The sequence below is a fragment of the Scomber japonicus genome, chromosome 6 (assembly GCF_027409825.1).
Source record: "Scomber japonicus isolate fScoJap1 chromosome 6, fScoJap1.pri, whole genome shotgun sequence".
Taxonomy (NCBI): domain Eukaryota; kingdom Metazoa; phylum Chordata; class Actinopteri; order Scombriformes; family Scombridae; genus Scomber; species Scomber japonicus.
In genome coordinates, this window is record NC_070583.1 from 7824106 (window position 1) to 7849672 (window position 25567).

The 25567-nt window shown below is 37.5% G+C and overlaps 1 protein-coding gene across 1 annotated transcript in view; it reads left to right on the plus strand.

Moving 5' to 3' along the window:
• The window catches only part of lrrc75a (leucine rich repeat containing 75A), a 72073-nt gene that overhangs the window by 27011 nt on the left and 19495 nt on the right, over nt 1–25567 (plus strand). Inside the window, exon 3 of the mRNA XM_053321019.1 lies at nt 15085–15197. Coding sequence (XP_053176994.1) covers nt 15085–15197 — 113 coding nt within the window. The remainder of the gene's footprint in view (nt 1–15084; nt 15198–25567) is intronic.

Sequence of the window (25567 nt, forward strand, 5' to 3'; positions counted from 1 at the left end):
TTCCTCAAGTTCTGAGTCCTGTACCATGGCGTGGGACTCCTCTTCCACAGTTTCTGGTTCCTGTAAAACTGCAGGGGACTTAATCTCCAGAGCTTCCATTAATTGGGCCACTTGTTTTCGGAAGGTCTGTCTTTCCTCTCCCGCAGCTTTCTGTTGCTCACAATTTGTTGTGGCCTCTTGGTGGAGTTTAACTTTCAGGTCCTCCACCTCCAAAGCCAAGAAGTGATGGGCTCTTTTCCACAAAGAAGGCTTCTTCTCTTTCTCTTCAGCTTTCTTCTCACTGACATCAGCTTCTTCCAGGACTTCTGAGTCCTGTAACTCAGTGATTGACTCCCCTTCCACAGGTTCTGGGTCTTTTGACACTATGATGGACCCCTCTTCTTCAAGTTTAGAGTCCTGTAGCACGGCGATGGGCCCCTCTTCCTCAAGTTCTGAGTCCTGTACCACGGCGATGGACTCCTCTTCCTCAAGTTCTGATTCTTGTACCACGGCGATGGACTCCTCTTCCTCAAGTTCTAAGTCCAGTACTACGGCGATGGACTCCTCTTCCTCAAGCTCTGAGTCCTGTACCATGGCGATGGACTCCTCTTCCTCAAGCTCTGAGTCCTGTACCACGGTAAACGACTCCTCTTCCACAGGTTCTGGTTCCTGTAAAACTGCAGTGGACTTTCTCTCCAGAGCTTCCATTAATTGGGCCACTTGTTTTCGGAAGGTCTGTCTTTCCTCTCCCGCAGCTTTCTGTAGCTCACAATTTGTTGTGGCCTCTTGGTGGAGTTTAAATTTCAGGTCCTCCACCTCCATACGCAGGGTCTCCTCCTTCTCAGTAGCATCTTTTGTTATCTCCTCTATTTTTTGACAGAGGGCTTCCTGCTCTACTTTCAGGTTCTGATATTGCTCCTTGTATTTTGAAGCCTCGGAAGAATTGTACACATTCTGTACTAGATTTTTCTCTTTTTCCTCATCATACATCCGCTTTATGTTGTTGCATTCCTGGTAGACAACAGCATATTGCTGAGAGAGGTTAGTGAAGGTCTCTCTTTGCTCTCCCGCAGCTTTCTGTAGCTCACAATTAGTTGTGGCCTCTTGGTGGAGTTTAAATTTCAGGTCTTCCACCACCATACGCAGGGTCTCCTCCTTCTCAGTAGCATCTTTTGTTATCTCCTCCATTTTCTCACAGAGGGCTTCCTGCTCTACCTTCAGGTTCTGATACTGCTCCTTGTATTTTGAAGCCTCGGAAGAATTGTACAAATTCTGTACTAGATTTTTCTCTTTTTCCTCATCATACATCTGCTTTATGTTGTTGCATTCCTGATAGACAACAGCATATTGCTGAGAGAGGTTAGTGAAGGTCTCTCTTTGCTCTCCCGCAGCTTTCTGTAGCTCACAATTAGTTGTGGCCTCTTGGTGGAGTTTAAATTTCAGGTCTTCCACCTCCATATGCAGGGTCTCCTCCTTCTCAGTAGCATCTTTTGTTATCTCCTCCATTTTCTCACAGAGGGCTTCCTGCTCTACCTTCAGGTTCTGATACTGCTCCTTGTATTTTGAAGCCTCGGAAGAATTGTACAAATTCTGTACTAGATTTTTCTCTTTTTCCTCATCATACATCTGCTTTATGTTGTTGCATTCCTGGTAGACAACAGCATATTGCTGAGAGAGGTTAGTGAAGGAAGTATTGAGCGTCTCTAACTCTTCCCGCAGTTCCTTCTCCCTTAACTCCAACGATTCTCTTTGGCTTATTGACTCAGCCAAGTCTTCCTCCAGTTTTTTGCCATACCGCTTCATATGGTCTTTGTCTTGCTGGAACTGTTGATTTTCTTCCTGTCTCCAGAATCTCTCTTTGTGGAGCTCGGTGGTAAAATACTCAACCTGGTCCCAGAGCTTCTGGTTTTCTTTCTTCTCTGACTCCAGTTTGGTTGAGATCTGATTGATCCTCTCCTCTTGAGAAGAACATTGTTCTCTTACTCTTCTGAGCTGAGTTCTTAACTCCTCAAGCTGTTGGTCATTGATCCCTCTTATTGTCCTGCTGTAAATAGTGTACATCAGGTTGTGGGTCCAGGTGTAGGATCCCCTTACTACTGAAGTTATTCTTGAAACCATAGTGTCTGGTGTTGCAGTCTGTCTCACAGTTGTTTATCACTTGCTGAAATTAAATTTCTCAATTGACCGAAATCAACAGGTGAAATTGTTCGCTAAGAGTAATGGACACTTACAGATATATACATGCATAAACATTTTTTAAATTAGTACAGTATCAAAGCATCAAAGCTTGGGGGATCAAAGTGATGACATCATACACGTCTTGGAACTATTCCTTTTATAGGGCTTTGGCTTGTGAGGTCAAAGTGATGACATCATATGCATGTCATGGAACTATTTCTTTTATAGGGCTTTGGTTTGTGAGGTCAAAGTGATGACATCATACACCTGTCATGGTGTCACTACCCGATGTGAGTCTGACATGCGCAGTAGCGTCCTCCATCTTGGACAGCTACATACGGCAACACCACTTGGAAAAAACGTCGCCAGACTCAATACACAAAATAAATCAATTTTATGAATATATAAATATAAATACTTTTCAGAGGTTAAGAGTAAGTATAGGTTAAGAGTAAGTAAACATATCATGGAAATATCTGGAAATCGGACATGGAAATAAAATAATACGTTACGTACTTTATTATTTTTTAGTTATTATAGTATTATATATATTACTATAACACATATTTCAAATACTACTCATTCATGTTATTGTGTTATTTAAAAATAAAGTTATTTAAAAAAAAAAAAGGAAACAGATACCGCCGATAGTGTTGCTACCCCACTCCACAGTCTGTTAAAGCCAGAAAAGGTGAACATGTTGGTGTTTCTGGCCAGAAACCTTGACATTTAAATTTGTTTGATTTCTGGACACTGTCGTTTTGCATTTGCACTTTTGTACAGCAAAATATCTAGTTTATCCAGGGCATGCCCATGTAAATAGTTTTTAACTTTGTGCCTTATTATTGGTTTAAGATAATTGCGTAATTTGTTTTGAATTTATTTTGCATAGCAAATTTTTGAGTGTTTGGTTAGCCTAATTATTAATTTAAATAATTTAGAATTGTATTGTTTTTAGTATTATTAGTATTATGTTTCGTTCGTTTAAGATAATTGTATATAATTCGCTTTGCATTTCTTTTGCACGTTTTGTTTTGATTAATCTAACTCTTTGAATGTTTTTGCCAATAAAGTGTGCTCTTGTACTGAGTTACCTCTATTCATTCTAAATGATTATATTTTTCCTAGACATGAAATATAACGATTATAAATTATTTAAGATAGGCGTAGCACTTTGCTTCATGTTTGATACATGTTGTTGTCCGACTCGTTCATAGGAGAGAACGGGAGAGTTCGCTCAGTAGGTTTTAATTCAAAGTTTTCCAATACAAGACGTACAATGACAGGTGCGAATGAGGTAGATTACTCCAGTAAAAGTAAGACTTAGTTTAATGACTTAGAAGTCGCCAAATGACTTACTTTAACGAATTTCGTTAGTTTATATAATGCAGATTTGTAAAATATTATTTTTATGAGGGTCACAGTCACAGACAATAAACTTACCATTTGATAAGCAGCAGATGTAATGAAGTCCACGCAGCACGCTGGATGCAAACTAATATTAACCCTATAGCCTATTCATTATAATGTCCATGCACATAAATTGAGTTCTTTTGCCTTAATAATGGTAAAATAATACACAAAAAATGGTCGGATTGGGAACCCATATGCATAATGTCTCCACGTTGCATTTAGTGTTGCTTGAAATGACCAGGGCTCAGCTAATGTTGCCTTTTAAAAAATCGTCAATTTTCCGGGATTCCCTGGAAAACGTTTTTTCATGAAGAGATTAAAAATAAAAATTATGATTAATATGAAAAAAATATTGGCAAAGAAACAGACATTTTTTGTCACTAATGAGCCACGTGTAACACTTTTTAAAACGTTTTTTCATGGAGATTAAAAATGAAAATTATGATTAATATGAAAAAAAAATATTGGCAAATAGGAAATGTGCTAAAATATTTTCATTATTTTATTATTATAATTCAAATGATTACCATGATTATCATTACCAAATTACCTTTCAAGATATAATTACTCAAAGAACGAGTAATCTTCCACTTCTCAGCTTTTCCACAACTGGGATTAAACTTTTCCGATTCCATGTAAGCATGGAGCTGACTGAAAAATTCAAAATCGCTCATTTTAATCAATTATTGATCTGTCGCTTCTTAACCAGTAGTGATGTTTTAGTCTACATACAATAGACTGATTTGCCGCTGAAATTAACGGTGCAAGATTGAAAAGTGGCGCATGCGCTACTCATATCGGGTAACAACTCGGGCAGACATAAAGCGCATGCGCTACAGACTCACATCGGGTAACACAAACCCGATGTGAGTCATACGCCTGATTGACAGGTTGATTGACCAATGTCCTCGAGATCCAGCCCTCGCAACCAATCGCAACCTCTTGGCTCCGCCCATACTTCCGCCCATGACTCCGCCTCATGCCCATATAAGTAGAATCTGTGTTCTTTTTTTCCCGGCATACGCCTGAAATTTTCAAAATGGTGCTGCCCAGATTCGATACTATTGGCTTCCGAGCAGCAGTCCACAAACCAATGGGTGATGTCATGGATGTTACGTGCATTTCTTTTATACAGTCTATGGGTCAAAGTGATGACATCATACACATGACATGGAACTATTTCTTGTGATGACATCATACACTTATAATGGAACTATTGCTGTCATGTTTTGGGGTTAGGCATTATGCTCTGATTCGCTTCTCCTCCATAGTGACGGCTGCAGAGGCTCATGGGAATTTTAATATTCTAAGCCGTCCACTAAAATCAGAATGATTTCTGAGCACAAACTCACATCGGGTAACGATGCCATCGTCCATCGGACCAACCCTAATAGATATATATATATATATATATATATATATATATATATATATATATATATATATGTATATATACATACTATCTTATCTATCTATCTTCTTTATTCATATATTTATATTGTGCTTTAAGCACAATATATATTTTATATTTTTTCAATTAAGAATGGTATAAACTAACAACCCAATAGATATATATAGACATATATATGTATATATACATACTATTTTATCTAACTATCTTTTTTATTTATATATTTATATTGTGCTTTAAGCACAATATATATTTTATATTTTTTCAATTAAGAATGGTATAAACTAACAGAAGTTTTTAACATTACATCCATTTTACATCCGTAGAACTTTGATTTTGGAACAGTTTTGTTTGAAAAAGAGGCCAAGATTTATCTGACGTTTGATGTGCACTCTTTCATACTTTTTTAAAGACACAGGTATCACCCTTTCTAGTTCTGTCCCAGCCCCTCCACTCCCTTCCTCTTCTATTTCTCCAAACTTTTGAGTGCTTTTTACATCTCTAAGATTATAGTTTATCTTGTATTTTAAATATTGTTTTGTCAGTTACAGTACTGTGAGAAGAGTTATTTCTGTGTTTCCTCATTTTTTATGTGTATAATGTTAATCTAACAGCAGCAGTAGTGTTGTGTAGTTACTGCAGGGCTCCAGCAGAGGGAGTGTAGAGCTGTAAGTCATTACATTTATACAGTCTATGGTCATTACACACGTGACCCGAGGAAAGTTTGTGTGTCTGTGTATTTTTCACATTAATACTAATGAATATTTCCTTTAAGGGCTTTTTAAAAAATATATAAAGTCTAAGTAAAAAGAAAAAAGTCTCAGTCACATCAGCCGCTAACTCAGATCAGGATATATCAATAAAGTTTATAATTTAAAAAAAACAATGAAGACTGCGCATGCGTGACTCACATTGGCCGCTTGGTCGGAAAAACGGCTTGCGTATTAATACTTTCCCAGTTAAATACAGATGTACAAACTGAGTGTTGAACTTCTATTGTTTCTATACTTAGTGCAGATACTTAATAGAATTACTTGAAATACATCTATCCAACATATAACAGTAGTAAACAGTAGTATAACAGTGGCTACGTCGTGATTGACAGGTTGATTGACCAATGTCCTCGAGATCCAGCCCTCGCAACCAATCGCAACCTCTTGGCTCCGCCCATACTTCCGCCCATGACTCCGCCTCATGCCCATATAAGTAGAATCTGTGTTCTTTTTTTCCCGGCATACGCCTGAAATTTTCAAAATGGTGCTGCCCAGATTCGATACTATTGGCTTCCGAGCAGCAGTCCACAAACCAATGGGTGATGTCATGGATGTTACGTGCATTTCTTTTATACAGTCTATGGGTCAAAGTGATGACATCATACACATGACATGGAACTATTTCTTGTGATGACATCATACACTTATAATGGAACTATTGCTGTCATGTTTTGGGGTTAGGCATTATGCTCTGATTCGCTTCTCCTCCATAGTGACGGCTGCAGAGGCTCATGGGAATTTTAATATTCTAAGCCGTCCACTAAAATCAGAATGATTTCTGAGCAACAAATTTGAAATCATTGAAGTCATAATATAATATAAACCTTTTGGAGGTAGTTTTCATTATCCTGGAGAGTCCTGAGTTTCTATGTCCATTAACATTAAGGAGTTTGTTTAATATTTGAAATGGGAAGACAGTATAGGTCAAAACATTTCTCGAAGTTGTGACCTCTCACGCTTCACAACTCTAATTTAAAGCTCCATTCATTCATTTGTGGCTGTATGTGACAAAAAAAACCCAACTAAGCTAGAAAAGTCTGTTGTAGGAAGTGAGGGGTGTGGCCTGCTGTAACAAATCATTATTGGGTAATTATTGGATCTTCCAAAGAAAAATGCATATAAATTAGAATCGAGCTAATCAATAAATGCATTTAGCTTACCAAACCAGCAGATTTGCACTTACGCACCGCAATGCTTTAAGCCAAATGTTAACGTCAGCATGCTAACATTCTCAAAAATGATAATACTAATGTGTGCATGTACTATTATGTTTACAGTGTTCATCATCGTATTTTAGCATGCTAGAATGGTATAAATTGCGAATTTGCACTAAACAAAAATACTGCTGATGTGACTTAATGGCATTTGGTTATAAACCGAAGTAGCCTATTGGACAAATTTTGACCTGATTATGGTGCTAAAATGTTAAGGTTTCACAAAAGTCACTACAATTCATCCTGTAGAGGACGTGAATGTGTGTAGCGAAACCAATTTATCCAACAGAAATCCAGACATTTCAATCAAAGCAGCAAATGTGAATCTTATGATGGCACTGGCAGAAACCACCAAAATCATCAGAAGTCATCCTCAGGGGAACATGAGGGTCTGTACAAAGTTTCATGACAATCCATCTAGCACTTAAGCTATTTCAGGACCAGCACATACTGAACCTAATTGGCCACTTTGGGACAACACAAAAAAGTTGAAGGAAGCCATTTTTTATGTAATTAATTACACCTGTGCTGTTCCTGCTTTGATATGTAGAGATGCCATGACGGTGCTTCACATCAGTGTATGTTCATGTGAAAAAAGTTCATATTAATTTCCAACGATGTCTCCTCCTTTTATGGTAATTTGTGTACATCTGAATTCAATGGTTGCCCCAGTGAAAGTTTTATCAGTAACATCAGAAACACATTTCTTGTTATTTACAAGGTTCTTGAAATGGGTTAAGGTTTGATTCCTATCTAACAATAAATGAAATAAAAACAGCTCTTTTCTCAATGAAAAATGGAAAATCACCAGGGACTGATCGTCTTTCTGTTGAGTATTGTATTCATTTTGGGGATATTTTTCAAAACCCCTTATTTGTACAGAGAATGTATTGATCAGAAAAAGAGAGAAAATTATAAAACGAGGTATTACTTTTCTAGCAGTTGATTATAAAAGCTTAGCCATGGCTTATGTAAACAGAGTGAAGACAAGACTTTATCATATTGTTGCTGAAACACAGTCAAACTTTATTAAAGACTGTTACATTAGCATTACTACCAGACCATATCAAGTTTCCTCAATTTTGCAACTTCTGACCACACACATACATTTACAAGAACATCTTCACAGTGTCTCAGTGCAAACCATTATCGCTTCATTTAGTTTGAAATTAATTTGGCAGCAAACGAAGTGGAGGAACTTTTTCTCGGCTTCCCTCTGTCTATTCATTCATTGACTTTCACAAATGCTTTCTGCTAGAAAATTGATTTTCTGCTTTGCTATCCAACTTTCACCCTTCAGTATGTTGCCAAGTTGGCCCAAAATACAAACACTGGCCTGAATAACACAGTGTGGTACCTCACAGTTTAAGAAACACTGAATGTCTTTGTTTATATCACTTCTTCCCCATGCCATCTGTTTTAGACTGGATAAAGGGGACCTGCAAACCTGACTCACCTCCTGAATAAATGCATTTTAAATGGTGGAAACCTCATACACACACACACACACATACATATATGCAGTTATGGTACAGCAGAGGTTGTGGTGACATTGAGGCAGATGGGTACAGCTGAGGCAGTGTATCAGTAACTATGTATCTGTGTCTGAAATTGCTTCCTCGTTCACTGTGATGAAAACTCAGTAGGGCTCTCTATACAAAGTAGTAAACAGATACATACATTTATGCTTCATCATTATTTTGTGTCACCAAGAGACGTAATGTCACAACTGTAATTTAGTCTGTCGAGTTGAGGGGGGAGGGTGCCTTTATCATAGAAAATAGGTATACATGGTAACATCCTTCATCCTATTATATGAATGTTTGAGTATGTGAACATACACTTCAATGGCATAATGGCACGAAGTGAATGAAATGTAGCTCTCCAGGTAGCAAAAAGAGAGTGATTACAGACTTCCACGCGTGTAATGTTCCCCAGCCTTGCACATGTGTTTCATTGATTCATTCAAACCTTGTATACATTGTAGGCCATTCAGAGCAAGTTCTCTTTTACAAGGACACCCTGATTACTATACAATTAAAATATAAAAAACAATAAACATCATCAGCAAATAGAAATAGCAAATAAGAACAGATAAGCAATAACTAATATAAATTATAGTCCGATCACATTGAAAAACACTACAGTTGTCAAGACAAATACCAGGATTTTCAACTTTGTTTGATAACCACGTTTCAGAAAACACTAAAATGTCAGGGTCACTTTGCTGTACCGACACTTTAATATAGTCCATTGTGAATTCAATACTACCCACATTCATATGAACAATTCTCATGCCCTTGCAATCCAAGAAGCTTTGCATGTTAACATCAGCCTTCTAAGTTTTCTCCACATTTAAGTCACAACCTCCAGAGCCACAACTGGTGATACTGATAAACGGAGAACATACAGTACTAACAGGTTTTGTTTTGAATCTGGGTTCATGATCCTATGATTGGCTTTCTTCTATGCCAAGCAAACAGTCCGAATCATGATCAGGTTGTATGATGATGGATGTGTCATCAAGAGCTGCTGTGGAGCAGATAGCAGTTAGTCAGGGATGTGAGGGGTGTGTATGTGTGTCCTGTCATGTCAGAAAGTTGGCGTTGAGAGAAGGTGTGTGCTAATTCTTTGCTCCATTGGTCCTCAAACTCTTTAATTATATCCTTGTATCTTTCTGCTGTCTATTGCTGCTGCAACACTTCATTGCTGTCTTACTCTGTGATAATGTTATGTCCAACTTGACGTTTCCCTTTGCTTTCCTATTCCTTTGTACAACCCTGCATCAAAGCCATATACACATTATATACCTGAATACAAAATACATACCTGTCACTACTTGTTTACATTGGATTGTTCTTTTTTTCCTTGGCTTATGTGCTGTATGATTGATGGATGACTGAACACTAAGCTCTGTTGAATGTAGGAATGGGCCGGTATGAGATTCTGACGGTATGATAACCTTAGGTAAAAATATCATGGTTTCACAGTATTATGATTACAGCTATAAAATGTGATATTTTGAAATGTCTGTATTTAAAAAAAAAAAAAAAAAAAAGATTTTTTTTCCCCATTGAACAGTCTTTTATTTTTAAACATATATAGAACATGATCGAACATTAGTAAATATGTATTTAAAATAAAAAAATAACTGAAATCTTTCTAAATAATAAATAATTAAAAAAAAAATAAGTGCAGTCCTTTAACTGAGGCTAAACCTGCAACTCAAGACACGACATAAATGAATTCTCTTTTGTGAAAAAAACAACACAAAATGCAAATAAATCACTTAACCTGTGGCTCAAGATCAGAACATAAACAATTGAAAAGGGTAAAAACACATCTAAGATAAATAAAAATAAATAAATAAATGCAGGCAGGAGCTTAAAACTGAATCTCAACAGTTTTAGGAGACTTGGATGTATTCTCGGGCTGCCACTGTCCGCAAGCACGTTTTGCATGTTGGGGGACCTTCTTCCTCCAAGCCGCGGCCGTCTGTCTTTTTACAGTAGCCGAAGTATTTCCATACAGCCAACTTGAATATAAGTCAAACAATAAAAAAATCTATATATATTGTAGTGCAATATAAAAATGTCCACCGTAGGATATAACCCTCTATCGTTCATAACATCATTTTTATGTGTGGGGAACTGGGTTAGCTCTGTTGTTACCATAATGTTAACGTTAGCAGCTAACACTGCTAACCAATGTTAACGTTACTACGGTTGTGGTTTAGGTACGCAGTGTAAAGTACAACTCAACGTTGGAATGACCGTCGTTTAATCCAAATGTATGATGTGAGTTCATGTTATATGAACAATGAATGAAGGCTAATGTAACTGCAGCAACACTACTACAATGCGGTAGCATTTTTACGTCACCCACAAAGACTCGTTTACTGCACTGCTAGGGGAGCATAGATATAAACAACATGGCAGAGGTGGAGAGCTTGGTGGAGAACACAGTGGAAACAGAACCCAAAGAGGAATTGGTGCCGAAAATACTACATTGGGACATATATCGTTATCAGGATATAAAATTACTACATTGGGATATAAAATTTTGTCCATATCGCACAGCACTAGTCTATTCTGTTACCTTTGCTTTCAGTCTTATGTTGTCACTGTATGTTGGAGTAAAGACCAATTAGAACTTAAATGACTTAAAATTATATTTATTTTTACTCTAGTGTGATTTTTACTTGTAAAGGATACATTTTTACATTGCTGTATTGGTATTTTTCAAAGGATCGTAATACATCACTGCATAAATGTGCAGATGTATTCTGACACCTATACATACACACTGTTATAACATTATATGCTTATATGTTATGATCAGTATAGCCAGAGCACAGACATAACATAAGAAACTTTAGTTTGAAAGTTTCTGAGTGCAATGTAGATCACATAAACAAAGCATACATACCAGTATGTTTTCAGCCAGTAGGAGAAGGGCACATCTTTGGCATAGATTGCAGCGTGAAACCTGTGAAAAAATATCACTTTCAATAAATATAAGACAACAAAAATAATAACAATAAAATACAATTGAATGGATGTTTTGTTGGGTGACAATTGTGGTTAAATGATGGTGGTAATGCTCCACCGAGCATTAACTATTCGTAATTTAAAAAACAAAGAAGCAGTCATAATTTGCAGGCATTTCCAGTAAGTACACAATGGCCGTATTTGATTTGACCCTAATGCTATCCTGTCGAAATTCGCACACTATATGTCAGTAAGTACATAGTGTACTACACGGAAGTAGTAAGAATAAATATGTGGTCTGAGTTTGACATACCACAGAAAAGTGTGTTGTTTAGCACCCTGCCAAATTTGAATGATTAAAAAATTTGCCAAATATATGAAATTAGGCTTCAAAGTTGTGTATAAAGCATACAGTCTATGGTATAAAGCAGTCTCTTTCTGTGCTCCCAAACGCTGTAGGAGTGCCCGTCGAGTTCGCTCAAACCCCGCCCCCTATCAAAGTCACCACCTCTACCAGAAACATGGACGCTAGGTTTGAGAGCTTTCTGCTGCTAGCTCGGCGGCTAACTGGCTAACTGTAGACTGTAGTAGTAGTAGTAGTAGTAGTGTGTGCTGAATGTATTTATACCTCTACAGCAGCAGGGGCGGGTTTATGCTAAGACCCACTACTACTACTACTACTACAGTCTACACTTAGCTGAGCTAGCTGCCTAGCTAGCAGCAGAAAGCTCTCAGACCTAGCGTCCTTGTTTCTGGTAGAGGTGGTGAGCAGAGAAAGAGGCTGCTTTTTACACAACTTTGAAGCCTAATTTCATATATTTGGCGATTTTTGTAATCATTCAAATTTGGCAGGGTGGTTAACAACACACTTTTCTGTGGTGTGTCAAACTCAGACCATACTGTATATTTATTCTTACTTTACACGGACTTTAAGTCTTCGTTGGTGCACTATTGGGGAACAAAGGAAGCACAGTGGAGAGACCATGACATAAGCCAGAGAAAAGCGCTCTAAAGAGAGAAAAGTTGTAAAACAGAACTTTTAATCGAACGTGATCTCACAGAAATACGTGAAATGACCACAGCCTCTTAACATGGAATCTTGTGGTGGTGGCACATAATGTGCAAAATTTACATGTTAACTGCCACCCATTGTGTGACGTTGTTGAACCACGGAATTTGTGTGTCCACCCAACAAAAGATCATAATCGACTCGATTGTAAATTTAATATAATACGTGCGTCCACCACAGAATCCTGTGTTAAGAGTTCATGGTAATTTCATGTATTTCTGTGAGATCAGGTTGTTTTAGTCAAGAATGGGAACTCTAACCCCGCGTTTAGAAAGAAAACGTAGCATTAGCATCATGCTAACTTATTACGTTATTACACAGGAAGTGTTCAGGAACATGGTTGAGCTTAAGCAGACCCCTCATGAGACACGCATTTCAAGCAGTTCACACGGTCATTTCTCACGCTGAGAAGTGATAGATCCCACAGAAATTAATATATACAGAAATGAACAGTGAGGAGTTTATTTTTTAAATCCAGCTCTTATTTTAATGAAAAGAACATGTATTTACTATTAGAGTACAGCTTTTTATTTATATCATCGGTGTATAATATAAAGCTATAGTGTGTATTGTGTATTAACATAGAGTGTACTAAACCTAGAGCACAGTAACTAAACATTACTAAGGGCAATATAATACATACATAGCTTGAACCTATATATATTTAATATAACCTAAAATTAATGTTTTTATTAACTTATCTGAAGATACCTCTGACTCCAGTTTGGTTGAGTTTGGTTATCTTCTCACGTGACAATAATCAGCCAATCAAATCAGTGCATTCGGACACATGGAGAGACTCGACTGTCAGTGAGATACACACAGAGAAAATAGTTCATATGTATTGAGATGTTTAGTTATAAAGTTATTAGATGTGAAATGAATTAGATGTTTAAGTTTTAGTTAAATTTAAAAGTAAAAAGGAATTATTTTATTGAAAAAGCATAATCAAAAGCTTTCTGTAATGCACTTTATTTTAAAATGCCTAACCCATATTTATTTGATATAAGAAAAGAAAATGTATTTATCTTATTTTATTTTATTTTAATTATTTTTTTTATTAATTATATATTGCAGATTTATTTAGCTTTATTTTGTTGGCTTCTTGTTCATTAGTTTTGTGGATGGTGGTCAATTTCAGTATGTGTGTGTGTGTGTGGTTGTGTGTTTGTATACATATATATTTATTTACATATCACATTTATACATTTTTCTCTAAAACTACAATTTCCTCCTTCTTAGTAGTATCTTTTGTTATCTCCTCCATTTTCCGACAGAGGGCTTCCTGCTCTACCTTCAGGTTCTGATACTTTTTGAGATTTTTCTCTTTTTCTGCATCATACATCTGCTTTATGTTGTTGCATTCCTGGTAGACAACAGCATATTGCTGAGAGAGGTTAGTGAAGGAAGTATTGAGCGTCTCTAACTCTTCCCGCAGTTCCTTCTCCCTTAATTCCAACAATTCTCTCTGGCTTATTGACTCAGCCAAGTCTTGCTCCAGTTTTTTGCCGTACCGCTTCATATGGACAAACTCTTTGTTAAGTACGCCTTTGTCTAGCTCGAACTGTTTATTTTGTTCATCTCTCTGGAATCTATCTTTGTGGATCTTGTTGGTCAAATACTCAACCTGGTCCCACAGCTTCTGGTTTTCTTTCTTCTCTGACTCCAGTTTGGTTGAGATCTGATTGATCCTCTCCTCTTGAGAAGAACATTGTTCTCTTACTCTTCTGAGCTGAGTTCTTAACTCCTCAAGCTGTTGGTCATTGTTCCCTCTTATTGTCCTGCTGCAAATAGTGTTCATCAGGTTGCAAGTTATTCTTGAAACCATAGTGTCTGGTTTTGCAGTCTGTCTCACAGTTGTTTATCACTTACTGAAATTAAATTTCTCAATTGATCGAAATCAACAGGTGAAATAGTTTGCTAAGAGTAATGGACATTTACAGATATATACATGCATAAACATTTTTTAAATCACTACAGTATCAAAGCATCAAAGCTTGGGGGATCAAAGTGATGACATCATACACATGTCATGGAACTATTTCTTGTGATGACATCATTCACTTAGAATGGAACTATTGCTGTCATGTTTTGGGGTTTCGCATTATGCTCCGATTCGCTTCTTCTCAATAGTGACGGCTGCAGAAGCTCATGGGAATTTTAATATTCTAAGCCGTCCACCAAAATCACAGACAGAATGTGATTTCTTAGCAACAAAATTGAAATAATTGAGGTCATAATATAACCCTTAAGATTTAGGATTTTTACATTATCCTGGAGTCCTGAGTTTCTATGTTCATTAACGTCTCAGTTGCCTCCTTAAATGTAGTTATGACTTATTTTTCCTGTGAATTGCATAAAACTGATAAAAATGTTTTTAAAAAATGCCATTCAGTTAGCATACTATACTGTACCAGAGAAGCTTACAACTAGCTGTTGTCATCACAGTTCTTGTAATGCTGAAGGCCTCCAGTGTGGCCACCTGAAGGTTTTCCTCAGCAGCTGCTCTGTAATTGTGTTGATAGTCTGTGTATACTTTTGTTTCTGTGTCCAATAGGAGGGCGACTCTCTTGGGGCGATGGAGAAGGTTTGTCGTCAGCTGACCTACCATCTCAGCCCCCACTCTCAGTGGCGGAGACAGGGTCTGCTCAAGAGGAAACCTCAGGCCTGGTGAGCATCTATGTGTGTGTGTGTGTGTGTGTGGTGATGGTACCATATGTGTCTCTGAGTTTGTTAACATCTCAGTGTGTCACCAGTATGTCATCATCTGTTGCCCCTTTGGATGCCATGGAAACTTCCATTGATGTCTCCCTTTATTTTCTCACTCTCACAGTCGGATAGGAAATCAGTTCCTTCTGTGTTCCCTTCTCTCTCTTCCTCTTCTTATCTGTGATCCATCTTTTTAATTCTGCTTTCTGTATCTTTATTTGTTATTCTTTAATTTCTATTTTAATGTGACATTTAAAACGTATCAAAAATCTGAATCTGTGCTAGACTTCCACACTTTCCTTTCTTTCAGAGTCTTCCTCTTTGCAGCTACATTATGTAGAAACCTTGTTTTGAAGTCCTCAACCAAATGAAAATGCAAAATGTGGATGAATTTGATATATGCAGCAGTGTGACACAACATGCAAATCAGTTTCCAATACGTGTTTCACCAGGTCTGAAAAGGACAGGAAGCAAATCGTAATTTAACTGAGCTCTTTTGTCAAGAGGGCATCTTATCATGTATGCAAAGCACCATATTCCACCAGCAAAAGAGTGTTTTGAAAACATTTGACGTCTTAATTGAATGTGAGTATCCTTACATGTAAATCCACTGGCTATAACTCAGGAGAAAAAAAGATGGAGCTTCAACAACAGCTGAAAGGAAATGACAGGTTTAGAAATTAAAGTGAGACACATATGAAATGTGGTATTGTAGGCACCTTCATTTTCAATGTTTACTACATCAGAAGACAGTCTACGTGAAATGTGCTGGCCTAGAGAACATGGAGAGAACAGTAAATTAAATTGCCATTTGGATTCATTTATTTTTCAGGGAAGGAAAGAACAGACATAGCAATTTTGAGTATATTATTATGAATTATGAGTATTTTTCAGTATACAGTGTATATATTTTAATTTGTAGACATGGCCATTCATTACAACATGATATTCATATTTGTGGTGGTTTTAAATGAGGTTGTTAAAATATATCAGCCATATCGATAACATTATAAGCGGATTTAAAGGCTCTTTTTTGTTACATTTGCTGCAACCTAATTCTAACATGGAACCATTCAGACCTGCTATAAAATGCATCCTGGTGGGAGCAGATGGTATCAAAATGACGTTGTCACAGGATACATTTCAAGAGGATTCCCACTGCTGTGTGGACGGAGAATCAGTAGGACATGAAAATCTCTCCTCCACAGGTGTCAGCATGAACACCAGGCGTCACACTCCCCAACAAAACAGACCATTTTGCAGACAAATAGTGTGTGTGAGGGGGTGTGTTGGGAAAATAACTGTTCAGTATGGGTATAATAGACCCAGGTGACTGTGTCTTCACAGTAAACAAAAGTGATAGTTGCTCATCACTCAGTTGTAAAAGCAATGTCTTTACCTATAATGTAATTAAATGATAGCTGCAGACAAGAATGGAAATGAGTCTGATAATTATCTTAAGTAATTCTGGACTGGTGGATGGGATTTAATCAGAGCAGCGTTGCAGTCGGCACTTGAGGCTGTCATGAACTCCATTCGGAGTGATTAGGTAGAGAGGAGACAGGGCTCATTTACTCTGTGTCTCAGGGCAAGAGATGAGATTGAATCATCCTTTTGCATGAAACACACACCATCATCGTCCTCACATACGCACATGCCTTTTAAATTACGTCAGCCACTCATGGAGTCATTGAAAAAAGGTGAACGATAAAAAGGGTAAAAGATAGACACCGTAGTTGAAACAGCTATTGGCATCTCACTATTACAGAGGTGATGAGAGTTGGTCTATAACTGTAAGTATGTATTTTATGAGTGTAAATAGTTATTTTGTTTAACGTTTAACCTCCCAACACACATATATGGCAGCCTCCTCTTAGTTACAAGGATGAATTGTGATGCAAAAGAAAAACACCTATCTGTTTCAATGTATGTGTGCTGCACATAATACTGTAGACTGTGCAGATGTCAGGTTTTCAAGTCATCATTGCCTGTAGCAACAGAAATGCTTTTTGGGCCTTTACGGTGTGTTGTGTATTTAACATCTGTGTTTGTTGGCTTGTAGGGGTGTGACCATACACTCAACCCACGAGACGAGACGAGATTTTAACTATATTTTGAAGAAAACTTCAATGAGGAAATAAATGACTGTTCTTTTACTTGAAATTCACGTGTGTGTGTGTGTGTGTGTGTGTGTGAGATCTTTCCAGTAGCTGTCTCTAGCTATGTGCTCCCACTGTGTAACAGCAGTGTTACTCTGTGGTTAGTCTGCTGCGTTTAGCTGGCTTCCCAGGTGACCACAGTTAAAGGGACAGTTCACCTGTGTGGTCATACATAGAATCAGATCATCTTGAGTTGAAAATAGAAAAAAATAGAAAAAACTGTTGGAAACCAAGTGTTCAGAGCAGTCTGAAGCTGGTGCTTTTTCCTTTAATATGCTCTAAATACTTCACACAGTATATCTGAGCTGCCAGCATCATGACTCAGATATTTCAGGCTCTATATGTTTGTGTAAGATTAAAAATAAAGACCTTACAGACAGGATGGAAGAACTCACTAAATACTTGCTTACTTATCCCAATACTTATGCAAATAAGTCCACATCTGTACCGAAAGGCCTTGATATTTTTGTGAGTTGTTAAATACATGAAAAGGCACAAAAAGTCAAGGAAGTTGGTGATCTTTCACACAAAAAATCTCTCTTCCACAAAACAAACATCACTTCAGTACAATTTGTCTCTTTTGAATAAGTTGGCTTTCAGACCACCAGGTTCAGGTCTTACATCACATTTCCTGCTGAGAGTGTATTGGATTGAGAAGGCAGTGTGATCAGATCCAGCTGGGATCTGGGAACTTTTTCTTTTTGAGATCTCAGTGATCCCAATCTGAAAAAATGACACTTTAGCAAAGAAAATTTGTTGCTGTTAAGGAAAGAATGTCTAAAATGTAAATCTACTGGCTGACACTTTGTTGTTGTCTGTAAAACAAGACTCACTGTGGTTGCGAGTCGTGAAAAAAAAAAGATTAATAAGGATTACTGTTCATTGTCTGGCTGTTGAACAACAGCTCCTTTCAATGCACTCAACAAGTGTGCTCAGTGGTTTGAAAATGAGGCAGCTGCAGAGCCGGACTCCTCTCTGCTTTACAACTGAAATCTGGGACCCCTGCAGAGGAAAATGTGAGGTAAACAATGTGACAGCATATAGTCTGAGGGCGGAATGACTTCTTTTTTTATCGGGACGAGACATTTCTCTTTAAGAAGGAATTTGATTTATCTGCCTGTCAGCTGTGTTTGATTGAATTCATGGGTGGGAGAGGAGAGGAAGCCAGGAGACAGAGAGGCAGATGGAAACAAGAAAAACTCCACAGGCCTTGAACTCACACCAACTTATCACCCCACAGTATCAGCATGAGATAATAAAAGCTACATTACAAATCCAACAACTTTCACACTGTATTATATTTATCTTAAAAGTTAACTCCAGTGTATTACAGCTAAGTCCAACCATTCAATCATTGATAAAACCATCATGACCCACAAGAGCACCACTGAAAGGCTCAGGAGGAGCTTCAACTATCCGGCCACTTGGCTCCTAAATGAGGTCACTGCCTAAGACTGCCTGCCCCCCCCCCCAGCCTTTCTGTCTGTCTGTCTGTCTCCGTACCCCTCTGTGTGTCCGCCTTTCAGCTTGTCTGCCACCTGCTGACTGGCTAGCTGTTGCTGTCGTACTGACAGATTTATTGGCTGCCTCCCACCTGTGTGCTGACAGCCAGCAGAGAGAGAAGTTGAGTGTTGACTCAGGGTGTCTGCGCCTCTCTCTGCTCTTTCTTGCCCGTTCATTTCCCTTCATCTCCGCCGTCTAACCAGCAGGCAAAAACAGACAGGGAGGATATTTTCCTTAATATATATTTAAATCTTTGTGTCTGTGTGGGAGTGAAGGACATGTAAATCAATATAGGGTTTGACCACTATAACTCACAGTTATATTATGAAGCAACTGATGGCTACAGACTCAAACATTTAATATTCTGTATAATTTGACAGAAACTCCTGCTGAGAGAAACTCAGACAAAAAGCAATTATTGAAAACGTAGAATTGCTTGTTTCTAACCCATTTTTCCTGTCTGTAGGTAGCCATTGATTTTCGAGCTTGTAGCCTTTCACACTCAATCACTGCTGCCTTTGTTGCCAAGCTGACAACTGATCAGGAGTCAAAGAAGGCTCAGTCTAAGGGAAGTTTTTTTGTGTAATTTTTTTGATGAAAGCATGCAGCAGCTTCTTTACAGATAAAGTTCCCAGTCGTTTTTTGATTGTGCACATTATTTCTTATTCAAACATTCCACAAACCACATTCAAAAGTATAAAATGTCTTTTCTATGGCTTCAAAATAGTTATATCTACGTCAATATTTTTATATCAACAATGGCTTTAGTAGCTCCCTGTAATCTGCTTTATAGAGAATTTTAGCATATTCCAGCTCATTGTCTGTTTTACAGCCCACAACTTCACTGCTTTGATTGACTCTCACAGCTCTCATTATCCTAATTTTCAGCCATAGCAGGCAGCTGTTTTCAGACAATGTTAGCTAGCTTGCTGTTGAATATAGTGTAGCATTTAGCAGCTAACGAGACAGAAATTTCCCTCAGGAATTGGAGACCAAAAAATAGAACTAAGAGTGTGTTCCTCTGCCCCCAAGCAACCACAGAAATAAACAATTAATACTGCTTTAAATAAACTCTTCCATATTATTGGTGGTTAACATCAAAATTAGTGTTTAACCTTCCTGTTGTCTTCCCGTCAACTGTGCAACTTTTGTCCTTGTGCCTCAAAATTGATCCAGTTTTATCCCTCTAGACCTTTTAAAAGTTGGAATGAAGTTGGCTTAAACAGGTTTTACACATATTTTTGGAAATTAGGTTCAGTACGCCTCATGTAAATGAAATTATACCTCATTATTGAGTTAAAATAAAGCAGGAATTATGAAATATCTTGACTCGGTCTCTGCTACAACACTAATGGCTACACAAGCAGTAGATAACACTGCAGACCTGAATAACGCATCCATAGAGTGGGGATCTACTGGTATGCATGCATTTTCCTAATAACATTGAATGAGTATTCAGTGAGCACTTGCAGAGAGCTCTTTATTTGCTCTGTCTGAAGTCAACCTGAGATGTATGAATTGAGGAGGCTGGGTTGAGAGTACATTGAGTTCATAAAGATACACAAAAGTTGAGACTTAAGTAGCTTGATAAGATCTCCTTTTGAAACTTACAGGAAGTCCAACTTGAGATTTTGTGCACCTGATTTGCTCAGGAGAAACAGGAGAAATGAACCACAGTCTCACTTTGGTCTCACATAGATCATAAAGTTGTCTAGGAGAAATGAATGAGACACTATTTAAATCTCTTCTCTGTCTTTCTTTTCCTCTGGGGTACTCTATTGTTGGATTGCAAATATCTCAATGCCATTTCAGTTTTAAATGCCATTAATGGGGAAAAGAAAAGTACATTGGCATCCACAGAGTGAAGAGACCTGACCGACAAAGCATCAGCTTAATTAGTATGTGTCCTCAGTTTGAAAAAGGACACATTTTAGCTGCCCACATGGTCACATTAGTCCAAATTATTTGGGATAGGAAGGTGAACTTCAGTCTTTAAATATTAATACTGATTATAATGTACCAATTTTGAGATAATGAAGTTTTAAAATGAATCTGAGCACTTCAAAAGCACTCAGATTCTTTTCTCATTTTCTCATATCAATTTTTTCCCCTCTTTCCTTGACTTGCCCTCTGAATCATCCTCTCTGCCATCCCTATCAGGTCCTGAAATTGTTCACTTTTGCTTTCCCTCACTAGACAGCATAGTTGGCTTACCAAGCATTACCCCCCAAGGCTGTTTCTGGCTTTACAAAAGCTCCTCTCCCTTTTCACTAGGCCCTGCTCTCCAGTGTTATCGTTGTTTTCTGTGTTAAATCATCTTTATTTCCACTCAAGTGTGTCCATGAACTGTCGGTTAGGATTATTTCTTCTTAATAATTGAATACATTGGTTGATACATGTGGTTTATGTTTATAGGTTTATGATCTGGTAGAAGGGTCAGTCAAATCTGTCTGTATTCAATGACATTTGGTTGAACTTGGTGCACTGATTGTATGAGTAGATTGTCATCATCAGCAGTAACAGAAAAATCTTAAGTTATTATTAAAGTTATTTTTGCAGAACTTCCCAACGTCCATTTTTCTTAATAAATATCATCTACACTGTATTTGTGCACATCCAGCCTGCTATCCGGCTTTGTTTAACATACCTTTAAAAGCCAAGTACTATCTTCTGCCTTTTATATATGGTGACAGCAGTACAAGCACACAAAATAAGCCTGGGGAAAACCATGAAACACCCATTTTTAAACATACATGAGATTATGAGAGAACCATGAGTGAGACTGTGTGAGGAGACGATGAACGATTCAGGCGGATTATGCTTTACATACATTTTAATAATCCGCTCTCAGGGCTTAGAAGAAAAAACTGAATTTATTTCAAAGAACCTTATGTGTCTAGATGGCATATCAGAGCACGTGTTTAATCCCACTACTTCTTCTGTCTTCAACACATGCTAAAAATGTGTTGACTGCCCACTCTCATCTATAAAACATATACTCATTGAGAAGATTCATAATATGTCTTTTATTATGCAGCACACAGTCATATAATGTATTGTGTAAAGCACAGAAATTCAAATGTAACCTTTACTGTCTGTGTTCATGATATAAAGCCCTCTACTGTATGGTGACTGTAGTCATTCATGTTGAATGCATTCATATGAATACATAAACATTTAAAATCTGATAAAATACAACTGATGGTTTGCCATTTCCATCTCCAGCCTGTCCTCCTCCGCAATTCAACAGATTTTGGTGTCTCCTTCGGACGTCAGAACTTATATTAAGCTAATGACATATCAATGCCCTAATAATGCATGCTGTGTTCTGTGTTACTGTATTATAGTATGCATTTTATAATTAGGATTAAATAATGAATCAATGATGATAAAAAGTTTTGCGGTAAAAAGCTGCACCCCTCGAAACCAGATTTTTCTTATTCTTTTAATCTTTAGTTATTATTTCCCTCATCTTATTTTGCGCACCAATTTTAATTCTTAACTAAATTTTCATTATCTTGTATTTTTCGTCAAGCAAACGTACACAGAAAAGGCCTTGAAGGTAAGCACGTGACAGTTTTGCATTCAGACTGTTTGACCTTTTTGAGGATTTTGACGTGTGGCCAGCACTGAGATCTCGTTATTAAACAGTGAGCTAATCCAATTGGACTTTTTCCTCCATATGTCATCAACCTATGAGAGCTTTTCGACAGATAAACGTCTGTCAACCCTACAACTCATCATGATTGAGAGGGACAAGGGGCAAGTACACATGTAGCCAGGTATCTGGAGATTTTAGGTTCCTGAACGTCACAGTATGCGATAGAAAATGCATGTGCGACCTTTGTTTAGGCTTAATGCATGGTATTTATGAGGGTTCATGTAGATGAAACCTTTTCTGAAAACGATCTGGTGTGGACAATGTTATTGAAAATGGAGGGGGGGGGGGGATATCCGTTTTTATAAATACCCAGCTACGTGTGTACATGGCAAAAGTCTGGCAGACAACCACAGGACCAGGCAGTCTGACAGGAGACCAGCCGACCAGCGATGCTCTCTGAGATCTTCCACTTGGCGTACGTATGCGTTGTAAAACTCAGTGTAGCGCCCTTAGTCTGGATTGACAAACCACTAATTGCACCTACGATCTCTAGGTTCGTAAAAGTCGGACTCCTGAATCAATCAAAGGAGAGAGCATGAACGTTGACCATTTATTGTTTCATAATAACCATCAGGTTTCTTTAGTGAATTAAAATAACAAAAACAGAGCTCTTTCATAGAAACAAAATAAAAAATAATAAAATAAAATAAAATACCCCTTTGTTTTTATTGTCCAGTGTGTAAGTGTTCAGTGTGTTCAGTTCAATTTTTTACTACCGGGGTAGATTTTGTGTTTTGTTCCTTATCTGTGAGAAAGTAAGTGAATGTCCAGGTTAAAGCGGATCCCACAGCTGGCCACGCTGTGCACTTCTCCGTCCCTGTCCTTCTGGCTCGCCACCGAACCTCCAAGGCTCGGAAATCTCGTTCCTTATCCACACAGAAAAAAACCCAATCTACACAGAGTGCAGAAAACACTAATATTACTCACTATTCACTCACCATTATCAATTCACTTTCTCTTCTCGTTCTGAAAATCATCCTAAATATACCCAGATACAGGATATATAATACACAATCAGTGTAAATGACCCAGTACACATTTACAGTGCATTAAGCATTTTTTTCCACCATGACAGTTATTAATCATGAACTTAAATTATTCACTTAAAGTATCTTATTTATACTCTTCAATTACTATTTATATTTTTGAACATGTTTCCAATCAATATTCTCAAATCTTTAAAAAAAAATCTTTTTAACCGTAGCACTTCTTTTTAAACAGTTTTTAAATGTAAATAACAGTATTACATTACTTTTTTTAAACCCAACATCAACATTTTAAACAACCAAAGTGTAATAAAACACTAACTCATCACAATTACCATAAAATAACAATTAAATGCCAAAATCTGAGATTTCATCAACTCAAATGATCACCATATTGTCTCTACCACTCTCTTTTAATCATAGTATCAGCATATTAGCTTTGCCATACCTCTAGCACTCACATTGACATCAAAGAAATACTGATATCTGTTAGCTTAGCTTTAGCGCCACTCGCGATTAGCGTTAGCATTCAAATTAGCGATCTTTTTATATGTACTTTTTACTCTTTACAATGATACACACAGCACCAAATTAGTTTCAAACATTGGGAAACATTCCCGTAGCTCCGACTGGTTTTATAATAAGGACTTAGCACAAGTATTTTCAACACAATATATATTACAAGCCGACCACGAGGCTTAGCCTCTAGCATTTAGCCACCATGCTTACCGGAGCTTTTCTTCCCAGTATCACTTGTCAACACCAGGCTTGACTTTTTCTCCTTTACGACTTTCTGCATCTTTCTTTTCACAGCACATTCTTCCTCTCATGAATTCTCAGAACCACGTTTATTCTGAAACTCGTCAGCTGGTAGTACCGTGGCTCTCTGCTAAGTGTCTCGGGTCAGAAAGAAAGAGTGAACTCTGTGCACTTGGCAATGAGCAAGGGGCTGATGCGCCACCGAGTGGCGCGGCATGGTAACACACACTGCAAATGAATTGAATGGCTTTCTAACCATGTGGGTTACATCAGTAAAACTTAAACGTTTCTTAGTTTCCACATAATTACACATCCTTTATTTAAATTAATCATTCACCATCATCTTTCATTCCTGCCGCTATATTGAGGAACAATCTGTTGAATTCATATTGTATTGCAAGTTCATTACATTTATTTATCAATTATTAGTAGTGTGTATTTAATAAAATCCATCAAATTCACTAAATTGTGTGTGTATTTTTTGAAGTGATACAGGGGATCTATTGAATCGTAGAACGACAGATTTAGAAATTTGACTGATTTATCAAAATGTGGTGACCGTTTATTAACGAGAGCTTATTGATAAAACATCCAAAATTGCTACACCGTCATGTTTGCGTCTCAATGTGACTCATGTTTATTCCCAGTGGACGAGTGACCTCTTAGCTGTGTGAATAATGGTATTACCCACTGAGCTGACACAGATAGACGCTTTGTACCAAGCAACTGTCAATTGTTTGCCAGTGTGTATTTGTAGATGAACAGAAGCCAACTGCTTCAGTCACACTTTGGCTTCTGCTTCACCTCATTTAGCAGAAAGATATTAACCAAAGATTGTGATAATGTGATAAATACTTTTCTTCAAGAGAATAGTTTGGTTTACAATGATTTCAAATGGAGTTCATGACATCAAAAAAGTTGCTCACTGGGGTCCTCTAGTGGCAATGACAGCTCAGAATATGCTGCTCTTAAGGGCATAGTGATCAATTGTTGGCCACTAGGGGCAGAAAACCATCAAAGAGATGACCCAATGCTTGTGCCATCCAACGTCAATCAAACTGTGACTTTAGAAAACTACCATCAATTAAACTTCACAAACATACATTTTTGAGTAAATTTAATTGTGTCACATTTCCAGCTTGAACGTGTTAACAAAAAGTTACCTACCTACAAATTCAGCAGACACAGAGCAAGCATTTATTTGGAGTCATGTTTCTGGCAACCTGATGCATGTGTATCAAATATTAATGTAAGTTTTAGCTT